General features: G+C 42.5%; 2 protein-coding genes across 3 annotated transcripts in view; one reads left to right on the top strand and one right to left on the bottom strand.

Annotated features, from left to right (window-relative positions):
* LOC138676331 (17-beta-hydroxysteroid dehydrogenase type 3-like) overlaps positions 1 to 3,974 on the top strand; it is a 100,577-nt gene extending 96,603 nt beyond the window's left edge. For both annotated transcript variants that reach the window (XM_069765518.1, XM_069765517.1), the window contains exons 10-11: positions 3,400 to 3,549; positions 3,782 to 3,974. In XM_069765518.1, coding sequence (XP_069621619.1) covers positions 3,400 to 3,549; positions 3,782 to 3,892 — 261 coding nt within the window. In that variant the 3' untranslated portion in view covers positions 3,893 to 3,974. The remainder of the gene's footprint in view (positions 1 to 3,399; positions 3,550 to 3,781) is intronic.
* A 4,495-nt stretch (positions 3,975 to 8,469) lies between these two features.
* LOC138676330 (hydroxymethylglutaryl-CoA lyase, mitochondrial-like) overlaps positions 8,470 to 21,407 on the bottom strand; it is a 47,735-nt gene continuing 34,797 nt past the window's right edge. Inside the window, exons 8-9 of the mRNA XM_069765516.1 lie at positions 19,765 to 19,890; positions 8,470 to 11,919 (exon numbers count right to left, since the gene is read on the bottom strand). Of these exons, the coding sequence (XP_069621617.1) occupies positions 11,818 to 11,919; positions 19,765 to 19,890 (228 nt within the window). The 3' untranslated portion in view covers positions 8,470 to 11,817. The remainder of the gene's footprint in view (positions 11,920 to 19,764; positions 19,891 to 21,407) is intronic.

Below are 21,407 nucleotides of genomic sequence, written 5' to 3'. Positions count from 1 at the left end.
GCAGAGCATATAGGGCACAGCTTTATGAGCATCTATGGGGCCAAACTGAACAGTGCAGAGCTTATATGGCACAGCTTTATAAGGAGCATCTATAGGGCCATAATGAACGGTGCAGAGCATTGTATATGGGGCACAGCTTTATATGGAGAATCTATGGGGCCATAATGAACGGTGCAGAGCATTCTATATGGCAAAGCTATATATGGATAATCTATGGGGCAATAATCAATGGTATGGAGCATTATATATGGCCCAGCTTTATATGGAGCATCTATGGGGCAATAATGAATGGTATGGAGCATCTATTTTTATTTTTGAAATTCACTGGTAGCTGCTGCATTTTCCACCCTAGGCTTATACTCGAGTCAATAAGTTTTCCCAGTTTTTTGTGGCAAAATTATGGGGGGTCGGCTTATACTCGGGTCGGCTTATACTGGAGTATATACGGTAATTTGTCAACCCGGTCCAGAGGTAGACAAAATCGGCCAGAGTCCTCTTCTGATGAAGAGGGAATAAAGCCATAGGAACCTTCTTCTCTTTCTTCCTTCGAAGAATCAGAGATCAAGGGAGCTTTATGCTTCGAACTTCCCGCCTGGGATAGGGACCGCAGGGATTCTCTTACTTCCATACGGATCATCTCCTTTAAATTAGCCGTACTTGCAGATTCTTCCGCTATCTAGGGGAGGACAATAAGGGTGATAACCTCTATCTGACCTGATGTCACTCAACCCCTACCACTCCTGTAGACCTCACAGTCTGCTGTATACAGGGGGCGCATAATTTTTTGGGATAAGAATCTGGTAAAGGGATTCCACAGAGGGTGCACTCCTTATGTTTCGTCTTGCCTGTACTTTTCTTCCCCTAAAATGACAAAGTATAAGGGGCCCACGTCACTGAGTGAACATTCACATAGATCACTTACCAGTGCACGCCAAAAAAGGTACCAGAATACGAGGGGGTTCTTTCCCAGTCGATGCTCTTGATCCTTGTTTGGATGAGCTCTTACCACTGGACTGGTCACTCCTGACATCCTTCTCCTTGGGCTTCTGTCGCACATCATCCAGCAGCTGAGGCTGCTGATCACCATCACTCTCCACGAGGATGTGGCCAAAGCAGGGCTCTAAATCCGACACCTGCTTAAATCCCCCTAGATTTCGGTCAGCAGACTGCCTGGCGCCACCCCCATTAGTCCACACTGTTCAGGCTGCAGCTGGGAGGTCAGCGGGGCCTGTGATGAATCCGGCATTCAGGATCCGACGGGCGCCGCCATCTTGGATCGACTGTGCATGTACAGCCACCCAGCGACCCCGAAGCGCCTGCAGACTCCGCCCCTGACATCACCGCAGCTCGGAAATGCTCCAGCACACGCTGAGAGCGGTGCAGGACGCCGGGAACGAGCCGCAGCGCTCCGGACAGCATCCACCTCCTGACACCAGTACCTCGCCATCCCGCTGCACCGCCACACACCTGAAGGGAAGGGCATACTTACCGGCGCCGGCGCTGATTGAGACAAGGAATCCTCTGGACTCTGCTCCCTGCTGCAACACGCCACCGACGTGCAGTCCAGCCAGGACCACTGTGACGTCTCCAGGGACTCCCGCACCGGCCGAGGTAGGAGACCCCCCGCTACCTGATTCGGCCGGCCGGCCTGGGTCCTTTAGGATATATCCGTAGGCATCTGTCCCTCCAAGAACAGGAAACCAACTGATGCATGGGAGAGGTGCTGCCCTTTTGTATCTGTAGGTTTCCTGTTCCTGAAGGGCGGATCCCCTCTCTCATAGTGCTGTCATGGGAGTCCGAATAAAAAGATAATTTTTGTTAAAAAAATATGATTTTTGATTTTTACGGCTCTACATCATTATTATTATTTATTATTATAGCGCCATTTATTCCATGGCGCTTTACATGTGAGGAGGGGTATACTTAATAAAAATAAGTACAATAATCTTAAATAATACAAGTCACAACTGGTACAAGAGGAGAGAGGACCCTGCCCGCGAGGGCTCACAATCTACAAATATAACCCTCTGTGAAGCACTTAGGGGTTCAAAGTGCTCACCACAAATCTAGATTAGTTCCTTATAGAGTCTACTTTCCAAAATGCTGTCAATTGTGTGCTGTCCACTATTTAGGCACATTAGGGGCTCTCCAAAAGCGACATGGCGTCCGATCTCAATTCAATCCAATTTTGCACTGAATAGTCAAACGGTGCTCCTTCCCTTCCGAGCTCTGCCATGCGCCCAAACAGTGGGGTATGGGGTATCAGCGTACTCAGTACAAATTGTACAACAACTTTTGTGGTCGAATTTCTCCTGTCACCCTTGGTAAAATAAAACAAATTGGATCTGAAGTAAATTTCTTGTGAAAAAAAGTAAAATGTTCATTTTTTTTAAACATTCCAAAAATTCCTGTGAAACACCGGAAGGGTTAATAAACTTCTTGAATGTGGTTTTGAGCACCTTGAGGGATGCAAGTTTTAAGAATTGTGTCACTTTGGGTATTTTCTATCACATAGACCCCTAAAAGTGAGTTCAAATGTGATGTGGTCCCTAAAAAAAAAAAATTGTGTTGTAAAAATGAGAAATTGTTGGTCAACTTTTAACGCTTCTAACTTCCTAACAAAAAAGAATTTTGGTTCCAAAATTGTGCTGATGTAAAGCGGACATGTGGGAAATGTTACTTATTAAGTATTTTGTGTGACATATCTCTGTGATTTAAGGGCATGAAAATTCAAAGGTGGAAAATTTTGAATTTTCGCCAAACTTCCGTTTTTTTTTTACAAATAAACGCAAGTTATATCAAAGAAATTTTACCACTATCATGAAGTACAATATGTCATGAGAAAACAATGTTAGAATCACCAGGATCCATGCAAGCGTTCCAGAGTTATAATCTCATAAAGGGACAGTGGTCAGAATTGTAAAAATTGGCCCGGTCGTTAACGTGCAAACCACCCTTGGGGGTAAAGGGGTTAAGTGTTTTTTTTTTAAAAAGTCTCACAAAAGTGATATTGTTTTTTTAGATATAGTCCATATTAAATTAGAAATTAAAATTTAGACTGTGTGCTATGTTTAGAGACAGGAAAATTCTAACCTTTACGTGGAGAAAATTGGTTACTACCAAATAGTGGTTTGTTTTTGCCTTCTTCTGTTGGACGTGTAACTTTTTCCAACTTGATTATGTAGAAGCACAGTAGTTAATAGAACGGTCATTAATAATGGCAAAAGCTAGGTCATTGACACGGCAGAAGCATTAAGTAGATAGATGGCCTATTACGGCAGAAGCATGAAGTAGACAATATAGACAGCTTATTATTTCAAAATTCCTGACAAAAACACTAAGAGAAAATGACTGAGAAAGTATATTGCTTCTCCTTAATATGTTTTTTTTTCCATCCAGTGTGTGATGCCAATGTTTGTCTCAACTGAAATGACCTATAAAATAAAAACAAACATTTTTGTGAAGTCTGCTGATGATTTTGCCCATGAAGCACTGAACACTGTTGGCTACACAGAAAGAACTAGTGGATGTATGTCACACTCTCTGCAGGTAAAAAACATTATCCTTCTACATAAAATTCAAAATTAAATGTATTTTCGTATTCTGGGTCCACTGCTCTGGTTGTTATAATTTATTGGTGGAGTTTCTTCCCTGCCGTAGTTTGCCTGAAGTGCCTTTAATTATAATTGCCCCTTATACTTCATTAAATCATATGTGGAGCTAGAGTTTAAATTTCCATTTGCCTTTCCTTTTATGATTTACCATATTTTTTTCTCTACAGAGTTATGCTCTAAACCTCGTGCCAGATGAACTTTTATACCTTGCACTGCAATCGAAATCAGTGGAGAAACATTATAATGAGATAGCCAGCTCTAAGAATAAAGAAAACTGAGTATTATTTTTCCTGCCATACAAACGCAGAACGGAACAATTATATGAATATCCATAAAAGTTTAATAAACATTTGTTTTGAATATTTTTCTCCTTGTGTTATTATTCTGTACAGTATGCTATGGAGCCATTGACTTAGCTAGCAAGAAAATGAAGATAAATAATAAGCCATGGTCATAATTATTAGCACCCTAGAATATTATGTACACAACGTACAGTAGCTCCTGAAATAAAGTGTTTTTTGATACTGTTTGGATATATAAATTATTATTTGATGCAAAAAAAAGGACAAGGCATGAAATATTGACAGGTTTGTATGTATTGGGTCCTCTGACAGATGATTGTTGTGAAGGAAGTATACCGTAATTGTAAAGTAGACTAAGGTCAATAGTAGAAATGGTTAAGGCTACAACCATATATTGTCACTATACAAAGGACACAGAGTCTGCCTGCTCTTATTGCAGGAACTCAGCCACAGGGGGGATCTCCAGGGAGCATGTAGAGGTGTCAGGATATGGCAGCTTCACAAAGCTAGCAGATGGTTGTAACTAGAAGTAATATTTCCTATTGTCTGCATGTAGAGAGGAAGGGAGGTGGGGCACAGGGTATTTGAAATGCTACATCTTGGCACATCGTCCATTCACAGACAGCAACCTTTGAATGAGCTAATCCGAGTCATCCTGGAAATATGAGCCTATAATCAGGGCTATAAAAAACTGGGTGACACAAAAAGGTGTTAACATGTGCGGGCAACCTGCAAGGCTGATGTGCATCATCATCCTCTTCTCCTTCCCTCACGACAATAGATGATAACTATAGACGGAAACGCATATTTGTGTGCCATTTTCTTTTTACCTTTTTATATATTTATTGTAAGCACTGTATATTTTTATATTAAAGCTTAAAATCTTTAATAAGTTTGACCTTCTATGCTCTAAAAGAATCCAACAGACCTTCAGCGAGTGTGTGTTCTATTTATTGTCTGACAGCAACATATTTTGGGAAATAATCACCCTGTGTGTTTGATGAGTGGCGGCAGCAAGTTAAATTGGGGTGTGCTAAATGTGTCGGGGTATGATTTATGCTCACTTTATAGCCTAAAACAGAGTTTGAGAGCTCGATTCAGTGAGGAGATAAATTAACCTGTGCAGGCACATTCTACATCACGTCACATGCTGAGAAGTGTTTTCGTGACAATTGTCTAGGGCACATATGTCAAACCCTGGCCCATGGGCCAAATCTGGCCCGCTTGGTAATTATATTTGGCCCATGAAGATGGGCAGGTTCCCTGCTTGGCATCACACTTTCAACTGTATCACCTTCCTGGATGCAGATACAGTTGAAAGCAATGATGGAGGAAGGAGCATGAGCTGACGCTCCCTCTCCTCTAATGCCCCCTCTGCGCTTGACGTCTCAGCTCAGTGGGCATGGTGAGGTCATTACAATGTTCACACTATACCGAGATGTGCAGAGGATCTGAAGACACTATGAAGAGACCGAAACAGCAGGGGAACTGGGAGAGGTAAATAAATAAATATATATATATATTTTTTTCCAGGTGGGGCCCATTATACTATATGAAGCACTATGTGGGGCCATTATACTGTATGGAGCACTATGTGAACCTCATTATGCTGGATGAAGGATTATGTGGGATTATTGTACTGTATGGAGCACTATATGGGGCCATTATACTGTATGGAGCTCTTGTTGTGGCCATTATACTGCATGGAGCACTATGTGGGACCATTATACTGTATAGATGGTAATGGAGGGCCCATTATACTTTATGAAGCACTGTGTGAGGACCATTATACTGTATGGAGCACTTTTTGTGGCCATTATTCTGTATGGAGCACTATGTAGGGCCATTAAACTTTTTTGAAGGCAGTGCATGGCCCCGCTATACTGCATGGAGGACTATGTGGGGCCCATTATTCTGTATGGAGCACTTTTTGTCACAATTATATTGTATGGTGCATTATGTGGGGGTCATTATACTGGATGGAGCACTATGTGGGGCCATTACACTGTATGGAGCACTTTTTTGGCTATTATAGTTTATGCTGCACTATGTGGGGCCATTATACTGTATGGAAGGCAAGGCAGGACCCCCTTGTACTGTATGGAGCACTATGTGGAGCCCATTATTCTGTATTGGGCACCTTGTGGCCGTTATACTATATGGCATCATACTTTTATCTGTGTTATTCAAGGTTTTTCTTATTACATATTTAAATTAGGCCATATGCTTTATATTGCTCTTAAATAACATATTATATCATTCCAATATTTTATTCTAAGATCTATCAATTCAAATGTACTTTGTACGTGGCACAAACCCTTTAAGTTTGTTTCCATATGAAAAGTTTCATCATTATATTTGATAAGGAAAAACTTCCTCAATTGTAGACTTTTTTTTTAAACTAAATATAAAGGTTGTCCCGTGACTTTGTTCAAGCTCTTAATTTTTGCCCTCTGTGTATTTGAGTTTGACATCCCTGATCTAGGGAGATAAGCATCTAGTATGTCCAATTTTGGACTACAGATCTTTTTAGTTCTCTGATAAGCCACTGCCGGACATATCTGGTGATGGCTCTCATAGTGAGTGCAGGAGCGCTCATTAGTGCTTCTGTAAATGGAAGAATTGAGCAAGATAGCTGATTTGATTGTTCGACAGGCAGCTATCAAGCTTATAGAGGACTTTGTCAAATACTTGTTCGACTGAGGTATGTGGCTCTAATCTATATTACCGTATATACTCGAGTATAAGCCGAGATTTTTAGCCCAAATTTTTGGGCTGAAAGTGCCCCTCTCGGCTTATACTCGAGTCACGGTCTGTGGCAGGGTCGGCGGGTGAGGGCGACAGAGGGCTGAGGCATACTTACTTAGTCCCGGCGGTCCTGACGCACCCCCGGCCTGTCACACTGTCTTCGGGTGCCGCAGCTCTTCCACTGTACAGCGGTCACGTGGGACCGCTCATTAAACTTATGAATATGGACTCCACTCCCATAGGGGTGGAGCCGCATATTCATTTCTCTAATCAGCGGTAACGGTGACCGCTGATAGAGGAAGAAGCTGCGGCACCCGAAGACAGTGTGACGGGCAGGGGGAGCGTCAGGATCGCCGGGACTAGGTAAGTATGTCATATTTACCTGTTCACGATCCACACGCCGGGCGCCGCTCCATCTTCCTGGCGTCTCTCCGCTCTGACTGTGCAGGTCATAGGGCGCGATGACGCATATAGTGTGCGCGGCGCCCTCTGCCTGATCAGTCAGTGCGGAGAGACGCCAGGACCTGACGTTGGGGAGCTGCAAGCAAGAAAGGTGAGTATGTGTTTTTTTTTTTTATTGCAGCAGCAGCATTATATATGGCACAGATTTATGTGGAGCATCTATGGGGCCAAACTGAACGGTGCAGAGCATATAGGGCACAGCTTTTGAGCATCTATGGAGCCAAACTGAACGGTGTAGAGCATATAGGGCACAGCTTTCTGAGCATCTATGGGGCCAAACTGAATGGTGCAGAGCATATATGGCACAGCTTTATAAGGAGCATCTATAGGGCCATAATGAACGGTGCAGAGCATTGTATATGGGGCACAGCTTTATATGGAGCATCTATGGGGCCATAATGAACGGTGCAGAGCATTCTATATGGCACAGCTATATATGGATAATCTATGGCGCAATAATCAATGGTATGGAGCATTATATATGGCACAGCTTTATATGGAGCATCTATGGGGCAATAATGAATGGTATGGAGCATCTATTTTTATTTTTGAAATTCACTGGTAGCTGCTGCATTTTCCACCCTAGGCTTCTACTCGAGTCAATAAGTTTTCCCAGTTTTTTGTGGCAAAATTAGGGGGGGGGGGGGGGGTCGGCTTATACTCGAGTATATACGGTAAATGGCATTCAGAAGACTGTATTTTCAGTCTTTGTGTTGTCCATGTGTTCAACGGACAGCACACTGCCCCTATACTGATCGATTGTCAAGTCTGACAAATTAAAGAGTATTACAGGATCAGAACTACCATGACTACATGCATACATCACCAGAACTACCATCAGTACAGGAATGCAACGCGAGAAGAATTGTCAGTACAGGAATACATCACCAGAACGACCATTAGGTCTCCTAATAACGGGTGTCTGGACCTGTGTGCTTGTTTAAATGTCCTGTTATCACTATGTGCTAATACAGGGATAATAGTGTAGACTCCAAACAAATCACTGATCGCTAAATGTCTTCTAGCAGAACTTAATTAGCTTCCACACAAAAAATGGGCATATCGACACAACCAACCATTCAAAATCTGCAATAGATTGCTCATGTTGTGTTCTCTGCAAATCCACCTCAATTTTTGGCATAAGATTACTTTTATATGGTTAACAGTTTAAGACTTTAGATCTCATCACTTCTCTTACATGTACAACACTAATCTTCCCTCATGCTATATAATTGCAAGGACATTGGCAATTCCTCATTGAGATATGCAATGGAATAGCAAAACATGTTTTACGTAACATTGTATGGCTTATATGCAAAGTATTGATTTGTTCTGTTGTAAAGTTTGGCACTTTTTAAATATATATTTTATTTTCATGAATGAACATAAAAGAATTGCAGATTCTAGCACGTAGGCGAAATTTTGGACAAATCCAAAATACAATTGTGTCAATGTATTAAATCCAAGATATACCGTTGTCAATTTCACACAATCATATCATGACTACAAAATGATTCCATCTCCTACAATTCACCATTACAATTCTGCCATACAATATCCAAATGTTCCCTTCTAACTCTCTAACGAGTACCATTCCGTCACAAGGAGAGGGTGACTATTTGATTTCTTTTTCCCCCAGAACAGTAGTTTAGAATAAACCGTTTCCATCTGTCCTGGAATTTTTCTGCTAGGATTTCCTTCTTCATTTCTGTGTCTAGTCTACCTATATTTAAAACAAGTTTCATTTGTGCTATTGTCCCTATAAAGATAGGGATGACATCTAGCAGTCAATGCTTTAGTAATGACCTTTTGGGCACGGTAAGGGTATATTAAAGTTTTTGAAGCAGAAACTCCTGAAAATGCTCTTCTAAAACTTGTTAAAAACCTGGGTTTCGGCTCAAAACCTAAGCAAAAAGACTCAGTATGCACATACCCTTAGTCAATGCAAAAGTTGTGGAGAATTCTTGAAACGTCAAGATTTATTATTTCCCACACACCAATAGTGAATCAAAATAGAATTCCCATACATCTTCGACGATATCCCAATAAGACAAGTGTGAGTACATAGCCAAAGACCATGACAATGATCTGTAGAATTCATTTTAAGTTTTGGGCAAGCAGTTTAAAATCAGTTTTTACACAAGTTAAAAGTGTAAATTATTCTATGCACGATCCCAAGTTGTGTTCTCTTCATAGTCCCTTAATAGCTTTGTGCAATCAAGACCATCCATGCTTTTTTTTTTCCACTCCAAAATTTCCCGATCTTGTTGTTGTGTGCCGCATTCCTTGGGAAAAAGAAAATAACCGTATAGTAGTTCATTACATTTTTTCATTCCGGCAGAAATATTATAATGATATTCCTTATCATGAAAAAATCTTTGCTCTGTACAAAACAACTGCTGTATAGGTTCTTATTTACACCTTCTAATTAAATTAAAAGGATTACCAGTAATTACAAAAATAAGAAAAAATGTCCTATTTTGGACTGATCAACAATGTGCCCTTATCTCAAGCCAATGGAAAATCCTTCGACAGAACTAAACTCTAATGCTTCCAGGGTTCTTCTTCCCAATAGCAGAGCCTGAGAGAATTGGAGAGTCAAAACTTCCATCAGACAGGTAAAGCAACAAACCGATGGCTACAAAAAAAAAAAAAAAAAAAAAACATATGGAGGAGGTTACTGCTTCCAAAGGCTGCGGTGATCCTGTCAATGTCAAGTACAAAGTTTCCTTGTCATTTCTTGTTTTATATTACCACATACATACATTTTGGTATTTGGACATGATATTGAAATATTGTAATGATTAGATGTTGGTACATATCCACTTATTTCTGAAGAGATTGGCTTTTCTGTATAAAAAGTGCAGAGAGTGACACAAGGTAATTATGTCCAGCCATTTTGAAACTACATGTTCCATATGGGGTTAATCTGAAGGTTAATAGCCCTCAGAAATGCCCGGCCCTGAGAGCCCCGCTGCCGGGAGGAAATTAACTTTATTCTTCCCGACAAGCTTAAGCTTCATTCACCGCTCAGTATAAAGTGAGCGGCTGCTGTAATTGCACCCCCTGGCACAGAATGACAACTGGAGCGTGGTTACAACTGATGCCCACTGTATACTGAGCTGTGACTGAAGCCACACCCTTATGACTGAAAGCCCAAGGCAGCAGGGAGGAATAAAGTACATTTCCTCCCAGCAGCGGGGAACTTGGTGCGGATGCTGGCAGCTTCAAATTGCTATTAACCTGCAGATATAACCCCATATCTGTAGGTTAATAGCTTTTTTTTTTTTTTTTTTTTTTAAACATGACAAGCTCCCTTTAACACAGTAGCATGAGGACTTGCTTTGGGGTAAAGGTACCTTCACATTTAGCGACGCTGCAGCGATCTAGACAACGATGCTCATCGCTGCAGCGTCGCTGTTTGGTCGCTGGAGAGCTGTCACACAGACAGCTCTCCAGCGACCAACTATGCGAAGTCCCCTGGTAACCAGGGTAAACATCGGGTTACTAAACGCAGGGCCACGCTTAGTAACCTGATGTTTACCCTGGTTACCAGCGTAAACGTAAAAAAACAAAACAAACCCTACATACTTACATTCCGGTGTCTGTCCCCCGGCGCTGTGCTTTCCTGCACTGTGTGAGCGCCGGCTAGCCGTAAGCAAAGCGGTGACATCACCGCTGTGCTTTACGGCTTGCCGGCGCGGACAGTACAGAGAAGCACAGCGCCGGGTGACAGACACCGGAATGTAAGTATGTAGTTTTTTTTACGTTTATGCTGGTAACCAGGGTAAACATCGGGTTACTAAGCGCGGCCCTGCGCTTAGTAACCCGATGTTTACCCTGGTTACCAGTGAAGACATCGCTGAATCGGCGTCACACACGTCTGCGGGAGATCCAGCGACGAAATAAAGTGCTGGCCTTCTAGCTCCGACCAGCGATCTCCCAGCAGGATCCAGATCGCTGCTGCGTGTCAAACACAACGATATCGCTAGCCAGGACGCTGCAACGTCACGGATCACTAGCGATATCGTTGTGAAGTTGTTTAGTGTGAAGGTACCTTAAGACTATAGTGGCATTAGATTGGTGAGAAGTGTCAGTGTTTCCCACGGTAAGCAATCAGCCAAAGCTGGTTTGCTTTCAAGAACATAAATGAGACTATTGTTACCTTAGGTTTTATGAACGGCGTATATTAAGGCAACACCATATTTATAATATGGGAAATAGGGACACTACACAAAATAGAAATATGCCCAATACATATTATTTTACGTTGAATAAGTAGATATAAAACATGTTTAACAGAATAAAAACTTCCCCTAGTCTCTGAAATATTGTGACACTGGACAATTTTCTTCTTGCCAAGTTTGTCTTTTTTTTTTGTAGTGGACAAGTCAACCAGACTAATGATCAACAGGATACAGACAAAGTTTGCATTGTCTACTTTTTAGCACAGTACTTTGTGTGCCGTTACAGGTAAAACGTTCTTGGAGAGGATAGTCTTCACTTTAAGTATAAATCACTGCCAATGACACGTTATCTTACTGAGATGAGAAAACAGTTGAACCACCACCACAAGGAGTGGATCCTGTAATCAGACGTGGAACATTTCATCCATAATAAACAGATCTTGAAGTATCTAGAAAGGTCCTGAAATTTAGAGGGGGCATTGTGCACCCAGCAGGAGTTCATCTTCACAGTTTGCACATTGCTTGTGCCACTTTAGAATTGCTTTTTCTTCCGAGAGCTTTGCAGATAAAGGCCCCAGCTTCTGTAAGTTTCTTTAAATCAACACCCTAAAAAGAGAAAAAAAAAAAAAAAAAAAAAGATTCATGCAATTCAATTAAAGACAACGTTTTCATTTTAGCAATAAAGGGGTTGGCCAATGTTCTAAACCATTATTCTCTAACTTACATAATCATAAGTTACCCCTTTGTCAGTTGAAAGAAGGGTGAAAATGCAGCAATTTCCGTATATTTAGTTTTTTCCTATTCTTTTCTTTCGAGAGTCATAACTTTTATTATTTTTTTCCGTTGAAATAGATATGTGGGCTTGTTTTTTTTCAGGAAGAGTTGTACTTTTGATTGACACCATTCATTTTACCACATAATGTACTGGAAAACAGGAACAAAAATTCCAAATGCGTTGAAATTGCGAAAGAAACGCAATTCTGACAACGTTGTTTGGGAATGGTTTTTACAGCGTACATTGTGTGATAAAAATGAACTGACAATATGATTTTTCCCTTCCCCATGACAGCACCGGTACATGAGAGATGGTCCCGCCCCCAAGAACAGGAAACCTGCAGAGGAGATAAAAGATGGGGGCGGCACCTCTCTCCTCAGTTTGGTTTCCTGTTCTTGTGGGGAACCTGCGGTGCTGCATGAGGAGGGGATCTCCCTTTGCTGTCCGGTCACGAACCGAGGTCCGCGGTGGGAGCAGCGGCGGCGGCGTTCACGCGTCGCTCGCATACCTGGAGCGGCGAAGGCGTCCTTCCCTACTGCGGACTCCCCGGCGTCCGCTCCTGGCCGGAGGCTGGGCCGGGGAAGGAGACGAAAGCAGGGCAGCAAGAGGCGTTCCCATCATGACGCTATAGAGAGTATAGAAGGCTAGCACTCGACAGTTCTGGAGGTGACGGTGCAAATGAACGGAACCTGTGGTCCTCTCAATCATAGAACGTAAAATCACTGCACTGAAGATATTCAATTCATGTGGATAATTTTATTAGACAAATGTTCAGGTGAGGCGATAAGTATAAAACGTTTCGGCCAGCCCGTGGCCTTGTTCACTAAATCGCCTTAGGTAGTAGATTCTTCCTACAGATGCGTAAATATTGCTGCTGGGGTGTCAGCCAAGAGAAAAAGGAAAATAACCTTAGTGTTAATGATGCTGTAGTCGCCGTATTGCAGGGCAGACAGGTGTATACCAATGGCTGTGTGCTTTAAGGGACCAGCCAGAGCAACAGTTGAATACCTTAGAAGAATATAACCAGTAATGTGGGAAGATTCGTATGGCTTAGTGGTAATGGTGCCGAGGTCGCCGTGGTGCAGGGCAGACAGGTATGTGTACCAATAGCTGTGCGCTTTAAGAGACCCGCCAGAACATAAATTGGATACCTTGGAAGAGTACAACCAGTACTGTGGGAAAGTCCGTGTAGCTGCTAGGTTGTGGAGCCAGCCAGGGTCAATGTATACTGAACTAAACCACCGGAATAAGGGGATCAATGTCAATCCATCCTCAGATGTCCGTGGAGACAGGTAGCCAGGACCAGCGTTGGTGGGCAAGTGGGGAGAGCAGACACTCACAGTGTCACTGCGTGGAGGAAGTTCAGGGACGCACACACACCGCTTCCTGCCCACCAATATTTAAACTGCAAGGCGGCAAGCAGAAGCTGGTAACAGCCTCCTGCAAGATGGCAGATCCTGTGGAATCAGCGATCCCAGCAGAAAACCCACAGCCTGTCGTGGTACTGAGGGTCCGGTGGGTGAGTGCCTTTGTAAGGCAAACCATGTCAGTAACACTGTGTTTTCTGTATATGTATGCAGGGAAAGAAAGTTACCTCTAAGCAAAAGAATAAAGTGTGTGCACTTTGTGATAAAAGCCTTGCCAAGACATATGAGAAGCAAATATGCCGCTTATGTATAGAAAAAAACGTAACTGAAGAGTCATCATCATTTCTTCAGAATATAAAGGCTATTGTTAGAGACGAAGTGCAAAGCACTGCAAAGGAGCAATTAAGACAGCATGGGTTGCAGAGCTCCGTAAATCCACCTTCTACGCCTGCCCAAACATCTGATATAGAATCTGAGGGTGAACCAGGAGAGCTTCCGCCCGAGGAGGACTCGAACCTGGACTCTTCGGATGAAGAGTGTGGTCGGCCATATGTGTTATCAGAAGATGTGGGGAAATTATTGAAGCTGGTTAGATCCACCTTGGGGGTGGAGACACCAAAGGAAAAACAAATGGTCCAGGACTCCATGTTCAGTAATTTGGAAGGGAAGAAACGGAAAGTTTTTCCGTTCGATGATAATATATTAAAACTTATAAAGAAGGAATGGAAAAAACCGAACAAAAAGATTTCGGTTCCCCAGGCCCTTAAACGCAAATATCCCTTTGATGAGGAAATTTGTGAGAAATGGGAAAAGGCACCTAAGCTGGACGCAGCTATTGCAAGTACCTCCAGGGGCATAGCGCTTCCTTTCGAAGATATGGGTGCCCTAAAAGACCCCCTAGATAAAAAGGCAGATGCCGTTCTAAAATCAGCCTGGGAAGCTTCAACTTGGGCGTTCAAACCAGGGGTAGCGGCTACCTGCACTGCCCGTGCAATGGTTAGATGGCTAGATGAATTAAGCGACCAAATAAAGGACAAATGTCCAAGAGACAGACTTCTAGAGGTCATCCCTTCACTACAAAATGCAGCAGGGTTCCTTGGCAGACGCTGCCATTGATTCAGTTCGATTTTCTGCCCGGGCAAGTGCCCTCGCTAATTCGGGCAGGAGAGCATTATGGTTAAAAAACTGGAATGCTGACTTCCAGTCAAAAGTGAAGCTCTGTGCCGTACCTTGTGAGGGGCAATATTTATTCGGGAAGGCGATAGATGAAATTCTAGAGAAAGCGGCGGATAAGAAAAAACATTTCCCTCCACCTCCCTTCTTTAAACGCCGTTGGTATGACAATCGTCAGTCCTTTCGGGGATCAGGTAAAGCAGGCTGGGGCCGCCCATCAGATAGAGCCACGCGAGGGAAAACCTGGGGCGACAGAAGAGAGAGAGGGTTCCTATTCAGTAAGCCTCCAAAACCAGACCCTAAACAATGACGCCATATTCCAGGTGGGAGGAAGGCTACGGTTTTTGGTCCATCAGTGGGTAAGCTTACAGCATCTCAATGGATAATAAACCTGTTATCCGACGGCCTACGATTAAACTTTGTCTCCCTGCCTCCTCACCGAATAAAAGTTACTCGTGTGGCCAAAAAGAACTAGAAAAAGAAATTCATCTTCTCCTAGACAAAAAAGTCCTGGTAAGAGTACCTCCACAAGAAGTAGGGAAGGGTTTTTACAGCACCCTATTCCTCACGCCAAAACCGGATGGGTCGTTAAGAACAATCTTCAACTTAAAAGAGCTAAACAAGTTCATCCGAGTAGAAAAATTCAAGATGGAGACTCTGAAAACGGCGGTAAAACTGCTGTATCCAGGATGCTACATGGCAGTCATAGACCTTACAGATGCCTACTACCATGTACCAATCAGCATCGAGCATCAACAATATCTAAGGTTGGTAGTGCAGCTGGGTCAGGTCTACACCCATCTACAATACCAATGTCTCCCCTTCGGGGTTTCAGTGGCTCCTCATATCTTTACAAAGATAATTTCAGAAATAGCATCCTTCGTGATGAGAGAAAGTATCCTACTAGTGCCCTATTTGGATGATTTCCTCCTTATAGCGGACAATCAAGAAGATTGTACGAAGGCAGTTACGAGGGTGCGAGAGTTACTGACCACGCTGGGGTGGATAATAAACTTAAAGAAGTCAAGAATGGTTCTGGTCCAGATACAGGAGTTCCTGGGGATTCAGTTAAATTCAGTCAGACAGGACTGTGTTCTTCCAGAAAGATCGAAACCATAAAACAGCGAATAAGACAGATACAAGCGGCCCAATCTGTCTCGGTAAGGGAAGCCATGTCCCTCTTAGGTATGCTGACAGCAACAATTCCGGCGGTCCAATGGGCACAACTGCATTCAAGGGACCTACAGTGGCAGATCCTGTCAGAACAAACAAAAACACCCTACAACTTAAATCGAAAAATCGTATTGCCACAACATGTACTGGACTCTCTAAACTGGTGGCTAAATTCCGAGAATTTAAAAAAAGGGGTCCCATGGTCAATCAAAAATCCGGTAGTACTGACTACGGATGCGAGCCCGTTAGGTTGGGGTGCACACCTATCAGGTCAAGTCCTACAGGGTCTATGGGATCCACAAATGCAATTAGCCTCCTCAAACCTGAAAGAATTAACAGCGGTAAGGCAAGCGATTCTTCAAACGGAAGAGGAAATCAAGGGAAGACATCTGGTAGTATTGTCCGACAACAGCACAGCGGTGCCGTATATAAAATCGACAGGTAGGAACAAGATCGAGTCCCCTAATGGAAGAAGCAAGAAGGCCATTTCGTTGGGTCGAAAAACATCTTTTATCCCTTACAAGTACACACTTAAAGGGGTCGGACAACCTTGTCGCAGACTTTCTGAGTCGTCACGTGCTGCACCAGGGCGAGTGGTCTCTAAATCAAAAATTTTTGGGAAGAAATCTGTGCCATCTGGGGGCTTCCTCAAGTGGATCTTTTTTCCACAAAGCAAAACCGAAAGGTAGAAAGATTCTACTCTCTGAACCCGAAAGAGAACCCGGAAGGGGTAGATGCGTTACTACACCAATGGAGGTTCCAACTAGCCTACGCTTTCCCCCCCAATTCCATTAATCCCTACAGTCCTGAAGAAGATCCGAGAAGAGAAAGCACGCATAATCTTGATCGCACCCTTATGGCCAAAGAGAGCTTGGTTCACTTGGCTCAGACGTATGTCCATCTCGGACCCATGGATCCTTCCAGATGTTCCAGACCTGCTACACCAGGGTCCAGTAACACATCCTCAAGTACACAGTCTACACCTCACTGCTTGGAACTTGAGAGGGGACTGCTGCTTGCGAAGGGATTCTCGGACCCATTAGTTACTACTCTGATGTCCAGCAGAAAGAAGATCACAGCTGATAAATATCAAAAAGTATGGGGAAAATTTTTTAGAATTTTCAGGCCAAAGTATAACAGATACCGTTCAGAAAGTTCCAGTATCAGAAATCCTAGAATTTCTCCAAAAGGGTCTGGAGAGAGGATTATCTACCAGCACCCTAAAAGTGCAAGTCTCGGCGCTTGGCGCTCTATTTGACCAAAAATTGGCTGATCACCCCTGGGTGTATAGGTTCATTCGGGCCTCCTTTACAGCCAGACCATTCAAACCTCGTCCAAAGGTCGCTCCCTGGGATCTAAATTTAGTTTTAAATGCTTTAACCACCTCTCCCTTCGAGCCTCTTTCCTCCATATCAGTAAAAGCGCTAACTTTAAAAACCGTTCTCCTGATTGCCCTTACCTCAGCCAGACGCATTAGTGAGCTCCAGGCTATATCTATAGACCCTCCTTACACTACAATTTTGGAGGACAGGGTAATTATAAAATCTGATCTGGCCTTTATACCAAAGGTCAACTCAAAATTCCACAGGGACCAGGAGATAGTTTTGCCCTCATTTTGTGCCAACCCGAAATCTAAGGGAGAACAAACCTTCCATTGCTTGGACGTCAGACGTTGCCTACTTCAATATATAGAAGTAACAAATCCATGGCGACAGTCTTCAGCCCTTTTTGTCTCCTTCCAGGGGGCAAACAGGGGAAAAAAGGCCACAAAATCAACCATTGCACGGTGGCTCCGTATGGCTATATCACTTTCCTATTCCTCTTCAGGGCAGGTCCCTCCACCTGGTGTTACGGCCCACTCTACTAGGGCTATTTCCATATCTTGGTCAGAAAGGGCAAATGCGTCTATAGAGCAAATTTGTAATGCAGCAGTTTGGTCTTCACCCTCTACTTTCTTCCGTCGTTATAGATTAAATCTGGGGCTATCAAATCTTGCCTTCGGGAGAAAAGTGCTATCTGCCGTTATCCCACCCTAGAGGTCCTTTCTATTTCTTCCTCTCATGTACCGGTGCTGCCATGGGGAAGGGAAAAAAAAATGATAACTACTTACGGGTAATTTGATTTTCCAGATCCATGACAGCACCGCTCTAATATATATATATATATATATATATATATATATATATATATATATATATATATATATATATATATATATATATATATATATATATATATATATATATATACACATATATATATATATACGTTAGATGGGGTAATAACCACGTAATATAACAATAAATAAAGTCTTCAGAGATTAATATGTGCCTAAGACTAACAAAGCGGTTACCTTAAGGTACCGTCACATTTAGCGACGCTCCAGCGATATAGACAACGATCTGACCTAAACTAGATCGCTGGAGCGTCGCTGTTAGGTCGCTGTAGAGATGTCAAACACAGCAACTCCAGAACGATGCAGGAGCGATCCAGTGACGTACTTATCGTTCTCGCTGGTTGTTAGCTCCGTGAAAAAAACATTGCAGGCATCGTTGCTTTTGCTGTCAAACATGACGAATCACGCCGACCTGACGACCAAATAAATTTCCGGACTTTCAGCTACGACCAGCGATGTCACAGCAGGATCCTGATCGCTGCTGCGTGTCAAACACAACGAGATCGCTATCCAGGACGCTGCAACGTCACGGATCGTTGTCGATCTCGTTGTAAAGTTGCTCAGTGTGACGGTACCTTTACATTCTCTGTAAACAAACTGAGGAAAGAGGTGCCGCCCCCATCTTTTATCTCCTCTGCAGGTTTCCTGTTCTTGGGGGTGGGACCATCTCTCGTGTACCGGTGCTGTCACGGATTTGGAAATTCAAATTACCCGTAAGTAATTATCATTTTTCCTTATTAGTATGATTACGGTGTATAGAGGAAAATAGTGACACAAAAAAAGGTAGTGTTCCCGCCCCCCCCGAGACCGATAACGCTTTTATTTCCTTGGCTAGTAGGGTTTTGTTAGGGCTTATCATTTGTAGGCTAAGACAACTTTTTTAGTGTGATAACATCTTTACATTCATACCACATTTTGATCTCTTATAGTATTTTTCTACGAAGACCAAAAAAAAATTGGCGCTTTGATTTTTCCTTCTATTTTTGGCTTTTACTGATCAGGTAAATTATTTTTATATTTTGATAGATCACACTTTTCAGCGATATATGAAATGTGTGTATTTTTCTTATTTTCAATGTGATAAAAGGGGGGAATGATTTGAACTTAATGTTATTTTTTATTTTTTTTATTTATTATTCCCTTTCGGGAGACTAAAACCTGCGATCATCTGAACGCTTGCACTTTACACAGTAATGCCACAGTGTTGCTGCACATAGTAAAAATCATGGCCACAGACCCACCTGCTGTCATAACAGCCCATCGGAGCCCTGCATTCATGTCGTCAAGGGAATGCCAATGAGAGCACAGAGATTAACGGCAGCATTTCACTGGCTAACAATCGCAGGTAGAGCTCCACAGCCATTACCTTCCCAGTATGGGGACATTTCACCCCATGAGCCTTCTCCATACACCCGCGACCGACTTACATTGTACATGTACTGTGGATGTCGATAAGCGGTTAAGGCAGTGCAAACACTTGATGCTAGTGCCGTTCAATCCTGGCTCAAGCCTCATCTGCGCAGATGATAAAAGCTTTAATCACATATGCAGACACAGGTAGCCACATCTCTTGCTTGCCTGCATTAAAGGGATCAAGGAAGTGGCCGTATACATAATTCGCAAGACCATTGCCATCTTGAATGCTATAGATGTGATAGTGCTAAGCTGACCAAAGGGGGGGTCATATTGCACGGTAGAAATTTGTCTACAAAGTACACAACTGCTTCAACCCAATATGTTCTGAAATGTTGGAAACAAGACAACCCTAGAAAGAGGATTGTACATACCGTGTTAATGCCAAGCCCTTGTAGCATGTAAACAACATCTTCTGTGGCTACATTCCCAGAAGCTCCTTGTGCGTAAGGACACCCACCTAATCCTGCAATAGAGGAGTCGACCACCCGCACTCCCATCTGTCATAAAGGAAGAGACACAACGTTACTGACAATGTATCAAACGGGGAGATAAACAGTACTGTGTACGAGTGGACGTGTAAAGTTACAGATATTAGATTGTTATACTGAAGTATAGCAACAATCGTATTATATACGGTAGATCAACACGCTCCTAATGCACGTCCAGGCTCACTTGTACGTTTTAGCGCTGTTGTGGGGTATAATTTGGGTTTGTGAAGCAAATCTTAAAAAAAAAAAAAAAGAAAGAAAAAAAAAAAAAAAAAAGGCTTTGCTAGTTTTTATGAGAAGATAATATATGAATTATCTATGGTTATTATGATTGTGTGAATATCTACTCTGTGTCGGGTTATTTTCTTTATTTTTTTTTTCTTAAACATACAGTACTGTGCAGCATTTTTCCTTTCAAAAGCAGAAGTGTTAATACTTTTTTTATCAATTAACAAAATGCAAAGTGAAAAATGAATCCAACCAATATTTGGTGTGACCATCCTAGAAGAATTGATGCTGTGTGATAGACAAAGACCAGAATTTGGAAGGATTATAGTTAGATGTATGAACAAAAAAATATAAGAAACAGTCATTAACACAGAAACTGCTATATAAAAGGCTTAAAAGGGGTATTCCAATCCCCAAGATACTATCCCAATATGTAGTACGTGTAATAATATTTGCAAATACCTGCAATTAGAAACGTAGTATAGTTTTCTGATTCGCCATGTCTCTTTCCTCATGTGCAGGCATTGCAAGACTTTAGGTATCTATGGCTACGACCACTAGCAACTAGCTGTCACTTTATCAGTGGACGTAACCATGGATACCTTATGTCCTGTAATGATGGCACATGAGGAAAGACATTGCTAATCAGAAAAACTATCCTACATTTCTAATTGGAGGTATTTGCTAATATTTTTACACCTACTGTATATTGGCATAGGATATTCATGATGGGAATACCCTTTTAAAGGGACTCTATCAGCAAAAACTGACCGTTTAGACAAAATACAGGCGCTCGGTGCTCCATGTCGGGGCCAATCATTTACATACACCTTCCCACCTGCTTGGTTTCCATCTACCTCCGCCTTTCTCTGGCTCTATGAAGCCAGAGCTGTTAAAGAAGAGGTGCATTTAAATGATTGGGTTCACCATGAAGCAACGAGGTGCGGGACTTAGTGTGATCAGTCACTGGGTGCTGGCAGAGTCCCTTTAAAAACTGGGTGAGAAACAGCCAAACTCTTCTACAAACCTACATGGCAAGACTCAGGACAACAACAAGACACAAGGTAGTTATACTCCATCAGCATGGTAATTCAGGCATAGATTTAAGTTTGGGGTTTCAAGATATGCTGTTCAAGCTCTTTTGAAGAAGCACCAAGGAGTAACTGTCTCTCTCATTATAGTGAATGGTTCTGTATGAATAATACATTTTGCAAATTTAGATGTAAACCTTGATGCAAGTGGTCAGTGTCGAGAACAGGATAAACGTGAACCGAGCCATAGAAGTGATCCAAAATGTT

The sequence above is a fragment of the Ranitomeya imitator genome, chromosome 4, assembly GCF_032444005.1.
Source record: "Ranitomeya imitator isolate aRanImi1 chromosome 4, aRanImi1.pri, whole genome shotgun sequence".
In the NCBI taxonomy this organism is placed as follows: Eukaryota; Metazoa; Chordata; class Amphibia; order Anura; family Dendrobatidae; genus Ranitomeya; species Ranitomeya imitator.
This window is presented reverse-complemented; position numbering and strand designations above follow the sequence as displayed.